This window comes from Ranitomeya variabilis, chromosome 2, assembly GCF_051348905.1.
Source record: "Ranitomeya variabilis isolate aRanVar5 chromosome 2, aRanVar5.hap1, whole genome shotgun sequence".
Classification (NCBI taxonomy): Eukaryota; Metazoa; Chordata; class Amphibia; order Anura; family Dendrobatidae; genus Ranitomeya; species Ranitomeya variabilis.
Window position 1 is genome coordinate 851570567 of NC_135233.1, and position 19828 is coordinate 851590394.

At 42.2% G+C, this 19828-nt stretch overlaps 1 protein-coding gene across 1 annotated transcript in view; it reads right to left on the minus strand.

Moving 5' to 3' along the window:
- The window catches only part of LOC143803974 (mucin-4-like), a 284408-nt gene that overhangs the window by 142863 nt on the left and 121717 nt on the right, over positions 1-19828 (minus strand). The window contains exons 18-19 of the mRNA XM_077281725.1: positions 15965-16084; positions 14080-14199 (exon numbers count right to left, since the gene is read on the minus strand). Coding sequence (XP_077137840.1) covers positions 14080-14199; positions 15965-16084 — 240 coding nt within the window. The remainder of the gene's footprint in view (positions 1-14079; positions 14200-15964; positions 16085-19828) is intronic.

Consider the following 19828-nt stretch of genomic DNA (forward strand, 5'->3'; position numbering starts at 1 on the left):
CATCCTGTAATATAAAATTGTCCTCCTCTGTATTGATTAGCCTGCAGAGTTTAGTGTCATCTGCAAATATAGAAATCTCTGAATGCCCCCTACAAGGTCATGAATAAATACGTTAAAAAGAAGAGGGCTTAATACTGACCCCTGTGGTACCCCACTGCTAACCGTGACTCAGTCCGAGTGTGCTCCATTAATAACCACCCTTTGTTTCCTATCCCTGAGCCAGCTCTCAACCCACTTACACATATTTTCCCCATATCCCCATTATTCTCATTTTATGTATCATCCTTTTGTGTGGCACCGTATCAAAAGCTTTTGAAAAGTCCATATACACTACATCTACTGGGTTCCCTTGGTCCAGTCCGGAACTTACCTCTTCATAGAAGCTGATCAAATTAGTCTGACATGAATGGTCCTTAGTAAACCCATGCTGATATTGGATCATGAGGTTATTCCTCTTCAGATACTCCTTTATAGCATCCCTTAGAATGCCCTCCAGGATTTTACCCACAGTAGAGGTTAAGCTTACTGGCCTATAATTTCCGAGTTCAGTTTTTGTCCCCATTTTGAATATTGGCAAGACATTTGCTATACGCCAGTCCTGTGGTACAGACCCTGTTATTATGGACTCTTTAAAGATTAAAAATAATGGTCTATCAATGACTGTACTTAATTCCTGCAGTACTCGGGGGTGTATCACATCCGGGCCCAGAGATTTGTCAATTTTAGTGATTTTTAGACGCCACCGTACTTCCTGCTGGGTTAAGCAGGTGACACTTAATGGGGAATTTTTGTTATCACTGATCATATTGTCTGCCATGGAATTTTCTTGTGTAAATACTGATGAAAAAAAGTCATTTAGCATATTGGCTTTTTCCTCATCCTCATCATCATCCACCATTTCCCCTAGACTATTTTTAAGGGGGCCAACACTTTCATTTTTTAGTTTCTTACTATTTATGTAGTTAAAGAATATTTTGGGATTATTTTTACTCTCTCTGGCAATGAGTCTCTCTGTCTCAATCTTTGCTGCCTTGATTTGCTTTTTACAGAATTTATTTAATTTTCTGTATTTATTTAATGCCTCATCACTACCTACTTCCTTTAATTCTCTAAATGCTTTCTTTTTGTCACTTATTGCGCCCCTTACAGCTCTATTTAGCCATATTGGTTTCCTCCTATTTCTAGTATGTTTATTCCCATACGGTATATACTGTGCACAGGTCCTATCCAGGATGCTAATAAACGTCTCCCATTTTCTTTGCGTATTTTTATGTCTCAGGATATCGTCCCAGTTAATTGCACCAAGATCATCTCTCATCCGTTGGAAATTTGCCCTCCTGAAGTTTAGTGTCCTTGTCACCCCTTTACTACACATTAAAGGATACACAAAAACTTATTGTTATGTGATCACTATTCCCCAAGTGACCCCCAACCCTTATATTTGATATGATTTTGTGAAAAGAACTGATCATAAAGCATCAATGGATGATACTAAATAGGTAAAAAGCACATAATGTACTGTATATAAAAACCTCATTCATTATTAATATACTGAATGTGACGGCCTGATTAACCAGTGTAATAATAAGGTGCACCTACAGTAGAAGGTCAGTGGGTCTGACCTCTTCCGCACAGATAGTGCCATTTTTTTACTAAGCATCATACCACAGAGCTCAAATTGGCCTTTGCAGACCAGTGGACATTTTCACTTATATATACATCCTTAAAATATTGAATATAGTATTGGTGCTCAGGGATTATCAAACCTGAACGGTAAACTTTGAGGTCCACTACAGAACCTCGACCACAGACTTTTTAATGTAAGTCCTGGTTCGCTAGTCTAATAAAGCTTGTTGAAATATAATGACCCCCATATATTTCTTCATACAGTATAATAATCCACATTTAATGCTTCATAAATATAATGAGCCCCATATATTGCTCCATACAGTATATGATGGGCCCCATATATTGCACAATACAGAATGGGTCCCATATAATGCTCCATACAGAATAGGCCCAATATACTGCTCCTTATAGTATATGATAGGCCCCACATAATGCTCCAGTATATGATGGCCACCATATATTGCTCCAAACAGAATGGGCCCTATATAATGCTCCATATATAATGGGCCCCAAATGATGCTCCATGTGAACAAGCGACTGAAGGAGCCACACCTTGCCACCCTGTTGTGGATTCTGTTTGTGGGCTCCCTCTGGTGGTTACTGCTGGTACTGGGTGACGTTGGTGGGTTGCGGCCTTTGGTTTCCACCTGTCCATCAGAGGCTGGGTGTTTCCTATTTTACCTGGCCTTTCTGTCATTCCCTTGCCGGCTATCAATGTATTCAGATGTGCTCTGTTTTGTTCCTGCCTACCTGCTCCCAGATCTTTCAGGATAAGCTAAGTGCTGATTTTCAGTTGTTTGGTTTTTTGTCCAGCTTGCTTATTATGTCTCTATGCTAGCTGGTAGCTCTAGTGGACTGAGGTTCTCCCCATGTGCCATGAGTTGGCACATGGGTTCTTGTAATCTCAGGATGGTTTTTTGATTAGGGTTTTTTGCTGACCGCTCAGACCCCTTTTGTATCGTTCTGCTTTCTAGTTTACAGCGGGCCTCAATTTGCTGAACCTATATATCATCTCTATGTGTGTGCCTTCCTCTCATTTCACCGTCAATACATGTGGGGGGCAACTATACCTTTTGGGGTTCACTCCTCTGGAGGCAAGTGAGGTCTTTATTTTCTCTGTAGTACTAGTTAGCTCTTAGGCTGGTGCGTGGCGTCTAGAACCAACGTAGGCACGCTCCCTGGCTATCTCTAGTTGCGTTTGTCAGGCGTAGGGCAGCGGTCAGCCCAGGTTCCATCACCCTAGAGCTCGTCCGATATTTTGTATTACTTTGCTTGTCCCTTGCTATCCCTAGCCATTGGGAATCATGACAGTATAGCCGGCCCACAAAGTGTTAATTGTTTGGGCTGAAGCAGGAGAAAAAGAAGTGTTTAAGGGAATTTTTTTTTTTTTTTTCCCTTCAGAGTTTTGCTGCCTAGCCCTTAATTGCTGTCTAGCTGCTTCTTACCTCCTCTTAACCCTTGAATGGCTCTGATCTTAGCTGTTTAACATGGATGTCCAGAGTTTGGCTTCCAGCCTGAGTAATCTCGCGGCAAAAGTTCAAAACATACAGGATTTTGTTGTTCACACTCCCATGTCTGAACCTAGAATTCCTATTCCAGAGTTCTTTTCTGGAGATAGATCTACCTTCCTGAATTTCAGGAACAATTGTAAATTGTTTCTTTCTTTAAAATCTCGCTCCTCTGGAGACCCTGCTCAACAGGTCAGGATTGTAATATCTTTCCTGCGGGGCGACCCTCAGAATTGGGCATTTGCATTGGCACCAGGGGATCCTGCATTGCTTAGTGTGGATGCGTTTTTTCTGGCATTGGGATTGCTCTATGAGGAACCTAACCTGGAGATTCAGGCTGAAAAGGCTTTGTTGGCCCTCTCTCAGGGGCATGATGAAGCGGAAATATATTGTCAAAAATTTCGGAAATGGTCGGTGCTTACTCAGTGGAATGAGTGCGCCCTGGCTGCAAACTTCAGAAATGGTCTTTCTGAGGCCATTAAGGATATTATGGTGGGGTTCCCTACGCCTACAGGTCTGAATGAGTCTATGGCTATGGCCATTCAGATTGATCGGCGTTTACGGGAGCGCAAACCCGTGCACCAGTTGGCGGTGTCTTCTGAACAGGCACCTGAGACTATGCAATGTGATAGAATTCAGTCCAGAAGTGAACGGCAAAATTATAGGCGGAAAAATGGATTATGTTTTTATTGTGGTGATTCAGCTCATGTTATATCAGCATGCTCTAAACGCACAAAAAAGCTTGATAAATCTTTTGCCATTGGTACTCTGCAGCCTAAGTTCATTTTGTCTGTGACTCTGATTTTTTCACTGTCTTCCATTTCCGTCGATGCCTATGTGGATTCGGGCGCTGCCCTGAGTCTTATGGATTGGTCATTTGCTAAACGCTGCGGTTTTAGTCTGGAGCCTCTGGAAGTTCCTATTCCTCTGAAGGGAATTGACTCTACACCATTGGCTATGAATAAACCGCAGTATTGGACACAAGTGACCATGCGCATGACTCCCGTTCATCAGGAGGTGATTCGCTTCCTTGTACTGTATAATTTACATGATGTACTAGTGCTGGGTCTGCCATGGTTACAAACTCATAATCCTGTCCTGGACTGGAAAACAATGTCTGTGCTAAGCTGGGGATGTCAGGGGGTTCATGATGATGCACCTCCGATTTCAATCGCTTCATCTACTCCTTCTGAGGTCCCTGCGTTTTTGTCTGACTATAGGGATGTTTTTGAGGAGCCTAAGCTCAATTCGCTCCCTCCTCATAGAGATTGTGACTGTGCTATAGAATTGATTCCTGGCAGTAAGTTCCCTAAGGGTCGTTTATTTAATCTGTCACTGCCAGAGCATACTGCTAGGCGGAATTATATTAAGGAGTCCTTGGAAAAGGGACATATTCATCCATCTTCGTCCCCTCTGGGAGCAGGTTTTTTTTTCGTGGCAAAAAAGGACGGTTCCCTGAGGCCTTGTATAGATTATCGCCTTCTGAATAAGATTACAGTCAAATATCAGTATCCATTGCCATTATTGACTGATTTGTTTGCTCGCATTAAGGGGGCTAGGTGGTTCACTAAGATAGATCTTCGCGGTGCGTATAATCTGGTGCGGATAAAACAGGGTGATGAGTGGAAAACCGCATTTAATACGCCTGAGGGCCATTTTGAGTATTTGGTAATGCCTTTTGGACTCTCCAATGCTCCGTCAGTCTTTCAGTCCTTTATGCACAATATTTTCCGTGAATATCTGGATAAGTTTATGATTGTGTATTTGGATGATATTTTGGTGTTTTCTGATGACTGGGAGTCTCATGTTCTACAGGTCAGGAAGGTGTTTCAGGTTCTGCGGGCCAATTCTCTGTTTGTGAAGGGCTCAAAGTGTCTCTTCGGAGTCCAGAAGATTTCTTTTTTGGGGTACATTTTTTCTCCTTCTACTATTGAGATGGATCCCGTCAAGGTTCAGGCGATTTGTGACTGGACACAACCTACATCTGTTAAGAGCCTTCAGAAGTTCTTGGGGTTTGCTAATTTTTATCGTCGGTTCATTGCTAATTTTTCCAGTATTGTTAAACCTTTGACTGATTTGACTAAAAAGGGTGCTGATGTTGCTAATTGGTCTCCTGCGGCCGTGGAGGCCTTTCAGGAACTTAAGCGCCGGTTTTCTTCTGCTCCTGTGTTGTGTCAACCAGATGTTTCACTTCCTTTTCAGGTTGAGGTTGATGCTTCCGAGATTGGAGCGGGGGCGGTTTTGTCACAGAGAAGTTCTAATGGCTCGGTGATGAAGCCATGTGCATTCTTCTCTAGAAAATTCTCGCCCGCCGAGCGCAATTATGATGTGGGTAATCGGGAGCTTTTGGCCATGAAGTGGGCATTTGAGGAGTGGCGTCATTGGCTTGAGGGTGCTAAACATCGTGTGGTGGTCTTGACTGATCACAAGAATCTCATTTACCTTGAGTCTGCCAGGCGTTTGAATCCTAGACAGGCTCGTTGGTCGTTGTTTTTTTCTCGTTTCAATTTCGTGGTTTCATACCTGCCAGGTTCTAAGAATGTGAAGGCAGATGCTCTTTCCAGGAGTTTTGTGCCTGACTCTCCTGGAGACTCTGAGCCTACTGGTATCCTTAGGGATGGGGTGATATTGGCCGCCGTATCCCCAGACTTGCGACGTGCATTGCAGGAGTTTCAGGTGGATAAGCCGGATCGTTGTCCACCAGAAAGACTGTTTGTTCCGGATGATTGGACCAGTAGAGTCATCTCCGAGGTCCATTCTTCTGTCTTGGCTGGTCATCCTGGAATATTTGGTACTAGAGACTTGGTGGCCAGGTCCTTTTGGTGGCCTTCCTTGTCTAGGGATGTGCGTACCTTTGTGCAGTCTTGTGAAGTGTGTGCTCGAGCTAAGCCTTGCTGTTCTCGGGCCAGTGGGTTGTTGTTATCCTTGCCCATCCCGAAGAGGCCTTGGACGCACATTTCCATGGATTTTATTTCTGATCTCCCGGTTTCACAGAAAATGTCCGTTATCTGGGTTGTGTGTGACCGCTTTTCTAAGATGGTTCATTTGGTGCCCTTGCCTAAGTTGCCTTCCTCCTCTGAGTTGGTCCCTTTATTTTTTCAGAACGTGGTTCGTTTGCATGGGATTCCGGAGAATATCGTTTCTGACAGGGGATCCCAGTTTGTGTCTAGATTTTGGCGGACGTTTTGTGCCAAGATGGGCATTGATTTGTCTTTCTCGTCTGCATTCCATCCTCAGACGAATGGCCAGACGGAGCGAACTAATCAGACCTTGGAAACTTATTTGAGGTGTTTTGTTTCTGCTGATCAAGATGACTGGGTTGCTTTTTTGCCACTGGCCGAATTTGCTCTTAATAATCGGGCTAGTTCTGCCACGTTGGTCTCTCCTTTTTTTTGTAATTCGGGGTTTCATCCTCGTTTTTCCTCTGGTCAGGTGGAGTCTTCGGATTGTCCTGGAGTGGACGTGGTGGTGGACAGGCTACATCAGATTTGGAATCAGGTGGTGGACAATTTGAAGTTATCTCAGGAGAAGACTCAGCAGTTTGCTAATCGCCGTCGCCGCGTGGGTCCGCCATTCTTCTTGTTGGGGATTTGGTGTGGTTGTCTTCTCGTTTTGTCCCTATGAAGGTCTCTTCTCCTAAGTTCAAGCCTCGGTTCATCGGTCCTTATAGGATCTCGGAGATTCTTAACCCTGTATCTTTTCGTTTGGATCTCCCAGCATCGTTTGCCATTCATAATGTGTTCCATCGGTCGTTGTTGCGGAGGTATGAGGTGCCCATTGTTCCTTCGGTTGAGCCTCCTGCTCCGGTGCTGGTGGAGGGAGAATTGGAGTATGTTGTTGAGAAGATCTTGGATTCTCGTGTTTCCAGACGCAAACTCCAGTATTTGGTTAAGTGGAAGGGTTATGGTCAGGAGGATAATTCCTGGGTGGTCGCCTCCGATGTTCATGCGACTGATTTGGTCCGAGCCTTCCATAGAGCTCATCCTGATCGCCCTGGGGGTTCTCGTGAGGGTTCGGTGACCCCTCCTCAAGGGGGGGGTACTGTTGTGGATTCTGTTTGTGGGCTCCCTCTGGTGGTTACTGCTGGTACTGGGTGACGTTGGTGGGTTGCGGCCTTTGGTTTCCACCTGTCCATCAGAGGCTGGGTGTTTCCTATTTTACCTGGCCTTTCTGTCATTCCCTTGCCGGCTATCAATGTATTCAGATGTGCTCTGTTTTGTTCCTGCCTACCTGCTCCCAGATCTTTCAGGATAAGCTAAGTGCTGATTTTCAGTTGTTTGGTTTTTTGTCCAGCTTGCTTATTATGTCTCTATGCTAGCTGGTAGCTCTAGTGGACTGAGGTTCTCCCCATGTGCCATGAGTTGGCACATGGGTTCTTGTAATCTCAGGATGGTTTTTTGATTAGGGTTTTTTGCTGACCGCTCAGACCCCTTTTGTATCGTTCTGCTTTCTAGTTTACAGCGGGCCTCAATTTGCTGAACCTATATATCATCTCTATGTGTGTGCCTTCCTCTCATTTCACCGTCAATACATGTGGGGGGCAACTATACCTTTTGGGGTTCACTCCTCTGGAGGCAAGTGAGGTCTTTATTTTCTCTGTAGTACTAGTTAGCTCTTAGGCTGGTGCGTGGCGTCTAGAACCAACGTAGGCACGCTCCCTGGCTATCTCTAGTTGCGTTTGTCAGGCGTAGGGCAGCGGTCAGCCCAGGTTCCATCACCCTAGAGCTCGTCCGATATTTTGTATTACTTTGCTTGTCCCTTGCTATCCCTAGCCATTGGGAATCATGACACCACCCCATCTGGTGTCAATATTACGTAAGTGGGATCACGTGGTAATGTCTCTCCATTTGTACCAACATGACATCTCCTCCTAGGAGCACATAAGGTTAGCTTGGCACAGTTTTACTCAGACCCCCCTTGTCCACACGGACCCAGGTAGGTATGGGGAGTGAGAAAAGGTGGTCCATACAGTCACTGACATGGCAACACACTCACCACAACCCTGACAGGCTGAGAGGCCCCTTTCACTAGCCCCAGTGAAACAGAACATTATCCACCCGGTAGGACTGCCACACGTTCATCGTTCAACAGACGCCTGGTCTGTTAACAGGGTTATATCAGGCCAGAAACCAGCACCAGTAGCTTGTGATTAGGCCAAGAAATGGATGTGTGGACTCGTGGATCGAGATAAAAGAGCAGCCCAAGGTTAAATTATATATTTAATCGCCTTAAGGACACACTAGGCAACACACTATATATACACAATAGTTATACATATATAATGGTCAGATATGCAAATACAATAGTGGTAGGACAAAGGGTATAAATAGAACATATAGTCATTTACCAGTTAGATAAAAGGGCTGCCACATAGGAGGCTTGGATTCCACTCGGTAAGTGACATGTCTTCACAAGATGTCCTCAGAACCTCCCAGAAAAAAAGCCTGGGGAAATGTTGTAAACAAGCATTTAACCCTGTGGGTCACTCCCCCTCCTGCCCTCTTGGCTGCAACAAAATTTCCACCAGTGGAGATTTGGAGATAAACCTCCCAAAACCTATGAAAGACCTATGCAAGATCATAATTCCTTCTTGGGCAGTTCTAGGACAGGTTCTGGTGCTATTGGATCCCACTGGGCCCAAGCTACTCATAGAGACTAAACAAAATTTTGCTATCTAGCTGCTACTGGCTGTTCTATGTATCTCCCTTTCCATGCATGTTAGAATGACTCGAGACCCATACAGACTTTTGCCCTGGTCTCGGGATCTTGTGACTATATATATATATATATATATATATATATATATATATATATATATATATAACTCTTTTATGAATTCCTAGATGGCTGAACACAGGGGGTCTCCATGTAAAAAGTTGCATACCAGCTCTAGAGGGGGTGGGAATTATTTTGAGGTTGCCAGGAGTTATGTTATCACAACCCATGCTGAAAGGTTATTTATAATTCCAGGCCCAATAGTATGCAGATGACTGACATGGAATTATATCTCCAATATTCTTCACACCTCCCCTTTTAGAGGGTGCTAGGGGGAAGCACTTTCAGGTGTTCCCCTGGGCGCCTGTCTGCAACCTCCCCTTGGTGGGAAAACCCATCGGCATTACCAAGGTCACGGCCCTTCTTGTGGTGAATGGTCAAGTGGTACTGCTGGAGCACAAGGCTCCAGTGCAACAATTTCCCATTAATTCAGGATATAGTGTGCAAACAGCTGAGGGGGTTGTGGTCCATTTCCACTGAGAATTGGCGTCCATTCAAGAATGGCTGCAGATGCTGCAGAGCTCACACAATTGCCAGACACTCCTTCTCCACCATGATGCAGCCACCTCCCCAGGCAGTAGCTTCCGGCTTGGGTACAAAACAGGGTGTTCATGGCCCATAGTTTCGAACTGGCTGAGCACAGCACTGAGGCCAAAGTCACTGTCACTGGTCTGTACTACAAAGTAAAGTCAGCTGCCTGTAGTACCAGGAAGCAGGAAAGGTTGGTTTTCAGCACTCAGAAGCCATCTCACAGCCATTGGTCCAATCGACTACAGATGGCAGCTTCTTCCTGTGGGAGGTCCATCAGGGGCTTTGCCAAGCCACTATAGTTAGGGATGAACCTCCCATAATACCCGGCAGTGCCCAAGAAAGACATCTCCTGTTTCTTGGTTCTAGTGTGCCAGGTAGTGGACGTAACTCATGCCAAGCTGGCACTTCTCTGGCTTAATGGTCAAGCTTGCTTGGTGGATCTGCCTGAGCACCTGCAGAAGATACTCTAGGTGATCCTCAGGTGGGACTGAAGATGACAGTGTCATCAAGATAGGTGGCAAGGTACCCTTCAATTCCCTTGAGCAGCTTGTTGACCATCCGCTGAAAAGTGGCAGGGTCATTTTTCATCTCGAATGGTATCACTGTGGACTCGTACAGTCCAAATGGGGTGATAAAGGCAGAGTGTTCATGTGCCTTGGGTGTCAGGGGAATCTGCCAATATCACCAGTTAAGATCCATGATGGTCAGGTAGTTGGACACAGTCAACTGGTCGAGCAGTTCATTGATGCACGGCATTGGATACGCATCTGTGACCATGATAGTGTTGAGCCCCCTGTAGTCCATGCAGAATCGGGTTGTCCGGTCTTTCTTTGGGATGAGGACTTCAAGCAAGGCCTAAGTGCTGCTGGAAGGTTGGATGACCCCCAGCTTTAGCATCTCATCAATCTCCTGGTGCATGTTCCGCTTTAACTCCAGGGAGATCTGATATGCTGAACACCAGATTGGGGGGTAATTCCCTGTGTCCATGTGATGGACAGCCAACTTCATCCTTCTGGGCATGTTGTTGAACAAATCCCGGAAGGGGTGTAGGGCCATCCACAGCTGGGACCTTTGGTCTGACAAGAGCTGATTGGAAACCACCACCTCCTCGAGGATCCCACCCGCCTTAGCTTGGGCGAGCATATGAAGGAGAGTCTCAGCCTCTTCCTTTTCTGGCAGGCCTCCCGCACATAATGGGCCTTCATCATTTTCATGTGGAAGGCCTTCCACCTTCCTCTGGTGTGGCCCAAGGGGACCAGGTATGTTACAGCATTGAGCTGCTGATGCACGAGATAATGGCCCTCCCATAATTACCCATAATGGTAATATTCTTTGTTGGGGGGATTCCTGTCGGGCTCATGTCTGCTGCTGGTGCATCCTGCTGGTGTTCCTTGTTCCCCCTCTATTCCTTCCGGGTTGCCATCGGTTTACAGTTCCTTCTCAGATGTCTTCGACAAGAAGAAGGCGGAGAATCTTCCCCCGCATCGACCCTACGACTGCCCTATTGATCTTGTTCCTGGTCCCGCTCCTCCTAGAGGAAGAATCTATTCTCTCTCTCCCGCAGAGACTCAAGCCATGTCGTAATATGTTCAAGAGAATCTCGCCAGAGGCTTCATTCAGAAATCTTCTTCTGCTGGAGCAGGCTTCTTTTTCGTTAAGAAAAAGGATGGCTCTCTTCGCACATGCATAGATTATAGAGGCTTAAACAACATTACAGTGAAAAACAAATGCCCATTGCCACTTATCCCACAGCTATTTGATCGCCTGAGGGGAGCATGAATATTTACCAAGCTTGATCTTCGAGGAGCCTATGACCTGGTTCATATCTGCGCAGGGGATGAGTGGAAGACCGCATTCAACACCCGTGATGATCACTATGAATATTTAGTCATGCCTTTTGGCCTCTGTAATTCTTCTGCAGTATTCCAATAATTTGTAAAGGATGTCTTTCGAGATCGCCTCTATTCCAGTGTCGTAGTCTACCTAGATGACATCCTCATCTTCTCTCCTCATCTGTCTACTCATCAACGTGACGTTTGTCTGGTTTTACAACGACTAAGGGAGAATCATCTTTTCGCTAAGATTGAGAAGTGTGTCTTTGAGCAGTCTTCCATACCCTTCCTTGGTTTTATTGTCTCAAAGTCTGGCCTGAAGATGGATCCAGCGAAGGTGTCTGCCGTTCTCAACTGGCCACATCCCATTGGAGTGAAGGCCATTCAGTGTTTTCTTGGCTTTGCCAATTATTATAGGCAATTTATTGCTAATTTCTCCTCTTTAACTAGACCAATCTCTGCTCTTACCCGCAAAGGTGTTGACCCCAATCACTGGCCCTCGGAGGCTGAGGTCGCCTTCCAAACCCTGAAACAAGAATTTGCTACAGGCCCAATGCACCAATAAACCATTTATTCTCGAGGTTGATGCATCTTCCGTTGGAGCTGGAGCAGTTCTTTTACATAGGTCTATCTCTGGTCGTGTAGTCACCTGTGGCTTCTTCTCTAAGTCTTTCTCCCCTTCGAAACGCAATTATTCCATAGGAGACAAGGAACTGTCAGCCATTAAGCTGGCTTTAGAGGAGTGACATTATCTTCTCGAGGGGGCTGTTCATCCCTTCATCATTTTTACAGATCACAAAAATTTGGCTTACGTTCAGTCCATCCAAAGGCTAATCCCTCGGAAAGTCAGATGGTCTTTGTTCTTTGGATGTTTTGACTTCGAGCTCCACTTTCGTCCAGGTGATAGGAACATCAAAGCCGATGCCCTTTCAAGGTCTCTCCAACCTCTGGATGAATCGGAGAGTCTGACGTATATTATTTATCCAGCTAGGATGATCTCCGTGGCTCCTTTGGACGTAATCACTCCTCCTCCTGGAAAAACCTTTGTGTCAGATTGTGACAAGGTGAGAGTCTTGCATTGGGGTCATTTCTCCAAGTTTGCCAGACACTCTGGAAACAAGAAGACTCTCTCTTATTTCTTGCCATTATTGGTGGCCATCACTTTGCCAAGATGTCCTTGATTTCATCGCTTCCTGCTCTTCTTGCACCAGAAACAAAGTTCCCTGGCAGCTACCTTCTGGACTCCTGCATCCGCTTCCTGTGCTTTCAGCTCCTTGGAGCCATATTGCTATGGACTTAGTCACTGATTTGCCTCGCTCCTCGAATTTCTCCATTATCTTGGTAATAGTGGATAGATTTTGCAAGATAGCCCACTTCCTTTCCTTGCCAGGACTGCCTTCTGCCCCAGAGTTGGCAAAGATCTTCATACACCATGTCTTCCGACTTCACGGCTTCCCACGGCACATCGTGTCTGACCGAGGAGTTCAATTCACCCCCCGTTTCTGGAGGGTGCTTTAATGAAAGTGACTCTGGATTTCTCCTCCGCCTATCATCCTCAGTCCAATGGTCAGGTTGAACATGTTAATCAAGTTCTCACAGCTTACCTTCGGCATTTCTCCAATGCTCACCAGAATGATTGGGTTTCTCTTTTTCCATAGGCAGAGTTTGCCTACAACAATCAACCTAGTGAATCTTCATCTAAATCTCCTGTTTTTGTGGTCTTTGGGCAAAATCCCAGCATTTCTCTTCCCATTTCCCCCACCTCAGGCACACTGGCGGTGGACTCTCTGTCCTTGGAATTTTCTAAAGTTTGGCAAGAGACTAAAGAGGCTCTTGAGAGGGCTAGTAGCAGGATGAAAAGGTACGCCGACAAGAGATGTCTGGATGCTCCTCCATATCAACCGAGTGATAAAGTCTGGCTCTCTTCTCGCAACATCAAATTTAAGATTCCCTCTCAGAAGCTAGGTCCACGCTACATTGGTCCTTTTGAGATTTCTAGTCGTATTAATGATGTGGCCTACAAGTTTAAGTTGCCTGCTTCATTGCGAATCCCCAATGCTTTTCATGTGTCGCTCCTCAAACCTGCAGTCTTTAATCACTTCCATTCTTCTCAGTCTCATTCCCCTCTACCCAGCACTTCTGATGGTATATTTGAGGTTGAGGATATTCTAGCCAAAAAGACAGTTAGGGGGAGGACTTTATTTTTAATTGATTGGAAATAATTTGGTCCTGAGGAAAGATCATGGGAACCCAGAGAGAACATCAATGCTTCTCATATCTTGAGGAGGTTCCTCTCCAGCATTAAGACTGCCTTGTGCAGCATGTACTATGGAGGACAGAGAATGAACTTCAATCCAATATTGCAGCCAGCATGCAGCCAGCGGGTAAGGAAAGGGTGAATCAAACACCTGAAAACCCCGCCTCTATGGCTGAAAATTGTTCCCTCCAAATTCAGGTGACAGAGTCCCTTTAAATAAAGTTTTGGCCATTTGATTCCAAAATAAGTTTTGTATATTTTATTTTATTAGCTATGCAGCTTTAGTCATGTGCTAATGAATGAGGGTCCCTCCCAAAACTCGAAGTTTTGATAAGACATGCTGCACAAACAGCTAATTTAATTGTGACCAAATGTTAGCGAGAAGACCATAGATGATGGCAATAGATTTATATTAAAAAAAAATCACATTTTGTACACATTTGAATTTCCTATGATTTCCACCATTGTTCTCAAAGAGTTATAAAATATAGATGGAGTCCAGTGAATGGTTATATACATATAGACATCTACAGTGATAAGTGATTACCTTGGTATCCAACTTTACATGTACATAAGTGGTTTCCTGTTCTGTTACTACATGTTGCATTAGGAGAACAATCATTATCATCCTTACATGATGTCAGTGGCTCACAGTCATATCCATCACCTAGGAAAAGAATATAATGTAGAGTATGAGGTATAATGGTAAATAATGCTCAAAATGAAGATTTATTAGAATATCCATAAATTACAACCCCTATTCTTAAAAAAATCGAACACATAAAATACACATCAGAAGTTACAAGTTAGACATTTTTTACATTTCATTTGAAAGCATTTCGATAAATCATTTAAAATTTGATTTCAAAAACATATCTCAGAAAAATTGGGACAGGGCCATGTCAATATTGTTGTTTAGCATTCCCTCTTCTACTTACAACAGTCTGCAAATGTTTGTAAAGTGAGGAGACCAATTGCTGGAGTTTTGGGAGAGAAACACTGTCCCATTCTTGTCTGATGTAGGATTCTAGCTGCTCAACAGTCAGGGATCATCTTTGCCAGATTTTGTGTTTCATAATGCGCCATATGTTTTCTATTGGTGAATGGCCTGAACTGCTGGCTGCTAGTTCAGCAATCAGCACCCAAATTCCTCTTTTGCATAGCCATGCTTTTGAAATGGATGCAATATGTGGCTTAGCACTACCTGAATTATGCAAGGCCTTCCCATACCAACAGAGATGCAGGCTTTTGAATTGTGCACTAATAACAATCCACAGTCTTGAATCCACAGTACATGGTGACCGTGGTTTCCATAAAGAATTTTGGTTCATCTGACCAGAGAACAATTTTCTATTTTATTTCAGTGCATTTTAAGTTTTCACACAGAGACGCCAACAGTATACTTGGATTATGTTGATACATGACTTTATAATTGTATGACAAAGCTTTAAGAGGAATCTGTCAGTAGGATGGACCCTCCTAATCTGTCTTTATGTAGGGTTTAAAATAAGCTCTGGAGGCAGATTCTCAGGGAAATCTGTGTTTGGCCCACAGATCTTAATAGCTAATTTGCATATGAGAAAAATTTCAAGGGAATAAGACATAGAATTGCAGATATCGAGGTATCATTTTATTTAACTTCCTATGATCCACATGCACATATAGATGGAAAGTCACCCTACTGATAGATTCTCTTTAACTTGCATTTGTGGTTTGCATGATTTCTGAAAGTATTCTTGATCTTATGCAATGAGTTGCGTGACAGAATCTTGCCTTTTTATAATGCAGTGCCAGCCATTCAATATTTACAGCCGTCCTTTTCTTTTGTGCACATAGATTCCTTTAGAATCTCTAAATCTTTTGAGGACATTATGTATTGTAGATAGTGGGGTATTCAAATTCTTTGTAATTTAACATTTGCAATTTTTATGATTTTGTTGCACAATTTTTTGACACAGTTGTTCACAGATTGGTGAACCTTTGACCAACTTTGCTTCTGAGAGACTCTGCCTCTCTATCATGCTCCTTTATATAATCATGTGACTTAGTTGAAAATTGGCCCTGATAACTGTTTTTCATTACTTCCACTTACTTTTCCATCCTTTTGTTATCTCTGTTCCAAATTTGAAAAAATATCTTTCAACTCAAAAAACTGTTAAAAGACTTTCAGCTTTTGCCACGTATTCTGTGTGCTTTTGTGAATAAAATATGGCTATAAGAGATTTCCAAATTATTGCATTTTTGTTTTCTTTTCAATTTTATACATAGTCCAATTTGTATGGACTTGGTGTTGTGTATTTCACATAGATTGTCAACAATAAAAATGGAATACATATTTGTCATGATCCCTGTTATGTTGAACTGCAAAACTATAAATGTTAATACAGTTAAAAAAAGACAAGATCAGTAATCAATCACCAATCAGAACTCACCTGAGAATCCATCCTTACAGGTACAGGTGAAACTTCCTATCGTGTTATTGCAGATTGCATCAGGCGAGCAAGTATTATTCGGCTCGCATTCATTAATATCATCACATTGGATTCCATTACCTATTTTATATAAAATATTCCACAATTAACAGAAGGTATAACAATAGAGATAGATGTGATAATGAGAATGTATTAATCTACATACATTATCTAATCAGTTATTGAAAAATATTAGCATGGAGTCACAAACATATCAAACTCCAAATGAAAAATGACAGCGCAACTCACACATTTTCTCTAGTTTTGGACAGATGTGACATGGCATCCCCTATCTATTCCAGTCAATTTTGCCCTCCAAAAGTCAAATGGCGCTCCTTCCCTTACAAGCCATTCCATGCACCAAAACAGTTTTCAACCACATATGGGGTTTCAGAGTACTCAGTAGAAAATACACAACACATCTTGGGATCTATTTTCTCCTATTATGAAAAATTGAAAAATTTGGGGCTAAAGCAACATATTTGTGGAATAAAAATAATTTTCTTTTTTTTCTTTCTCATTGCTTTAATTCCTGTGAAGCACCTAATGGGTTAATAAACTTCTTAAATGTAGTTTTGAGAATTTTAAGGGGGTCAGTTTTTAAAAATTGTGTCACTTTGTGGTATTTTCTGTCAAACAGGCCCCTCAACTTCACTTCAAGGTCACTTCAAATTAGATGTGGTCCCTAAAAAAATTGGTTTTGTAAATTTTGTTGGAATAATGAAAAATTGCTGCTAAACTTTTAACCATTATAACTTCTTTCTTAGCAAAAAAAATTATACTTCAAAAATTATTCTGATGTAACGTACACATGTGGTAAATGTTATTTATTAAATATTTTGTGTAGTATAGCTATCTGGTTTGACAGCATATAAATTAGATAGCAGACGCGATGCTAAGTTTACAGAGCTCCTGATGTGTCTAAACAGTGGAAATCCATCACAAGTGACGCTATTTTGGAAACTGCATCCTTTAAGGAACTTATCTAGAGGTGTAGTGAGCATTGTGAACCCATAGGTGCTTCACAGATGTTTATAACATTGAGTCATGAAAATATAAAATTACATTTTTCTCACAAAAATATTCCTTTAGCCCAAATTTTTAGTTTTCACAGGGATAACAGAAGAAAGAAAGAAGTAAGAAAATGAACCATGCAATATGTTGTGCAAACCTCAGTATGCCGGTTTAAGCTCATGGCGGTGCTCGGAAGGGAAGGAGCACCATTTGACTTTTGGAGGGCAAAAAGAAAGCAGACAACATTTCACGTTTCCAGAGCTCCTAATGTGCCTAAAGAGTGGAAAGCCCCACACACGACTACATTTCAGAAACGACACCCCTCAAAAGGTATCAACCACTAAGGACTCTCAATTCTAAATATTTTATACCCCTCAAGGAATTCAATTAGAGATTTGGAGAGCACCATGAAAACACAGGTGATTCACAGAATTTTACAACATCGAGCCGTGAAAATAAAAAATTACATTTTTCCTATAAAAATGTTGCTTCAGCCCCAAATTTTACAATTTCAAAATGGTTACAGGAGAAAATGAACCATACAATCATCACATTGGATTCCTAATCGATATCAAATGTTTTACAGTTTAATGTGGATATAACATAGAGGTATATGTGAAAATATAATAATCTACACATTTTGTCTTGTCAGTTATTGACAAAGCAAAACAACAACATCGAACCTGCAAAGATAACACAAAATTAGAAAGAATCTAACACAGGTTCTAGTTATGGCCAAACATAAGAAAAATCTACTGAAAGAATGAAGAAAAAATCATAGTGTCACAATCCATAAATACACCCCTTTGAAGGTAGATACACATCATACAGAGAATATTAAAAATGTACACACCTCTTAAAATGACAAGCTTTTGCCATGCAAAAAAAATTATACCAAGAAAACTAATTTCAAAACCTTTCCTACTTTAATTTCACAAGTAATCTGTAAAATTCAATTTGAAAAGTAAACTTTTTGTGTGGAAAAATGAAGAAGTAAAATAATGTGGTTGCATAAATATGCACACCCTTAAACTAATACTTTCTTGATGTATCCTTTGAATTTATGACAGCATTACGTCTTATTGAGTAGAAGTCTTATCAGCATGGCATATCTCAAATTTCCAATTTTTGCCCACTATTCCTTGCAGTAACGCACAAAATCTTGTCAGATTGCAAGGACATCTCCTGTGTAGAAAGATGAAATTTCTCTTCAACTCCAGTTTTGTAGCAGATACATGAAAGATTGATAGCAAAATTAACTGATATGTGGAACTGATCATAATTCTCTCTTTCTCAAGTAAAGCGCCAGTTGTAGTTGCCAAAAAACAGCCACAAAGCACAATCCTGCCTCCATCATGCTTCACTGTGGGTATGGTGTAAGTTTGTTGAATTGCAGTGTTCACTTTGTACCTTTTGAAATGATGGCAAAAAGTTCACCCTCCATCTCATCAGACCATAACATGTTTTCTCAAATACTTTTGGTGGACATGACATAGGTTTTGACCAACCATAGCGAATATGTTGCAAAACGATCCAGCTTCAGATGTATAATGTGCAGTCAAAATCCATAGTTTATTGGTACCATAAAACATAAGGATGCAGTGCACAATAATAATTAAAAAAAACAATGCGTTTAAAATGTCAGAGCATTCTTAGTTTGGTTTCCATATTATTTTCCCAAGTTTGAAAAAAAAAAAACATAGCCAGGCTGGGATCTATTTCTTTGTAAGAAAATGTTGTCATTTTGCCACCCTAAGTGCCATAGGCCACACATAGAATACAGGAGATTGCAATACTCATTACTTACCAGAAAATTGAGGAGCTCCTTTAATGTTGCTCTAGGCCTCTTTGCAGACTCCAGGACTAATTTTCAACTTCTATTGTTATCAATTTTTGGGTGACATCCAGCTCCAGTTAATGAATGTCTCTGTTGTTTCAAATTAAATTCACTTCACAGTATTCCATGGTATACGTAATGCCATGGAAATTTTTTTGGACTCCTATCTTGTCTGAACAAAGGGACTTCTTGTGAAAAGCTGTATTCTAAGCTGTTTACAGACTACTGCAACAGCTAAGCAGTTTTATATGGGGTTAATCAGAATCACTGTTAATGATGGAAGCTGTATACTGATTACTATTTAAAATTAGTTTAAGAGCTCGCTCACACTAGTGTATACATCGGACGAGTGCTATCTGACATTTCATTGAATAGCACTCGGTTCGATGTTATTTTTTGGGGCAGTGCTGCAATTTCACTCTGAAAACAATGGACTGCACTTGGATGACAGCCGCGGACACAGAGATGGAGAAATTTTGTTCCCCATCTTCTCCTCACAGTGTGCTATGGTTCCCTCTTCCGAGAGAATCAGAACACACTAAGCTGACACTGAGCAATCCCTGATCAGAGATTGAGCAGAGTGTCATTAGCATATTCGACCCGATTCTGTCAGATGAGAGAATCTATGGCATGTGACCCCAGCCTAAATGTGATCGACTAATTTTGAATGCAACCACATCCCAAATTATACAAGGTTTTCCCACTTATGAACCACATTATTTTAGTTTTGTTACTTTTTTCCCCTCAAACTTATTTCTGTTTGTTTCTCAAGGAATTTGTACAGATTATGGATGACAGCCAAGATGGAAAACGTTCTGAAATTATCTATCGTGATATGACTATTTTACATGACTAAAACCAGCATTTTTTGGGTATGTAGACTGTTTATATCAACTCTAGTTTGCATATTTTCCAATGTAGCATTATATAATTTATCCTATTACCCTGAAAGGGGACTGTTCTAGAGACCCCAC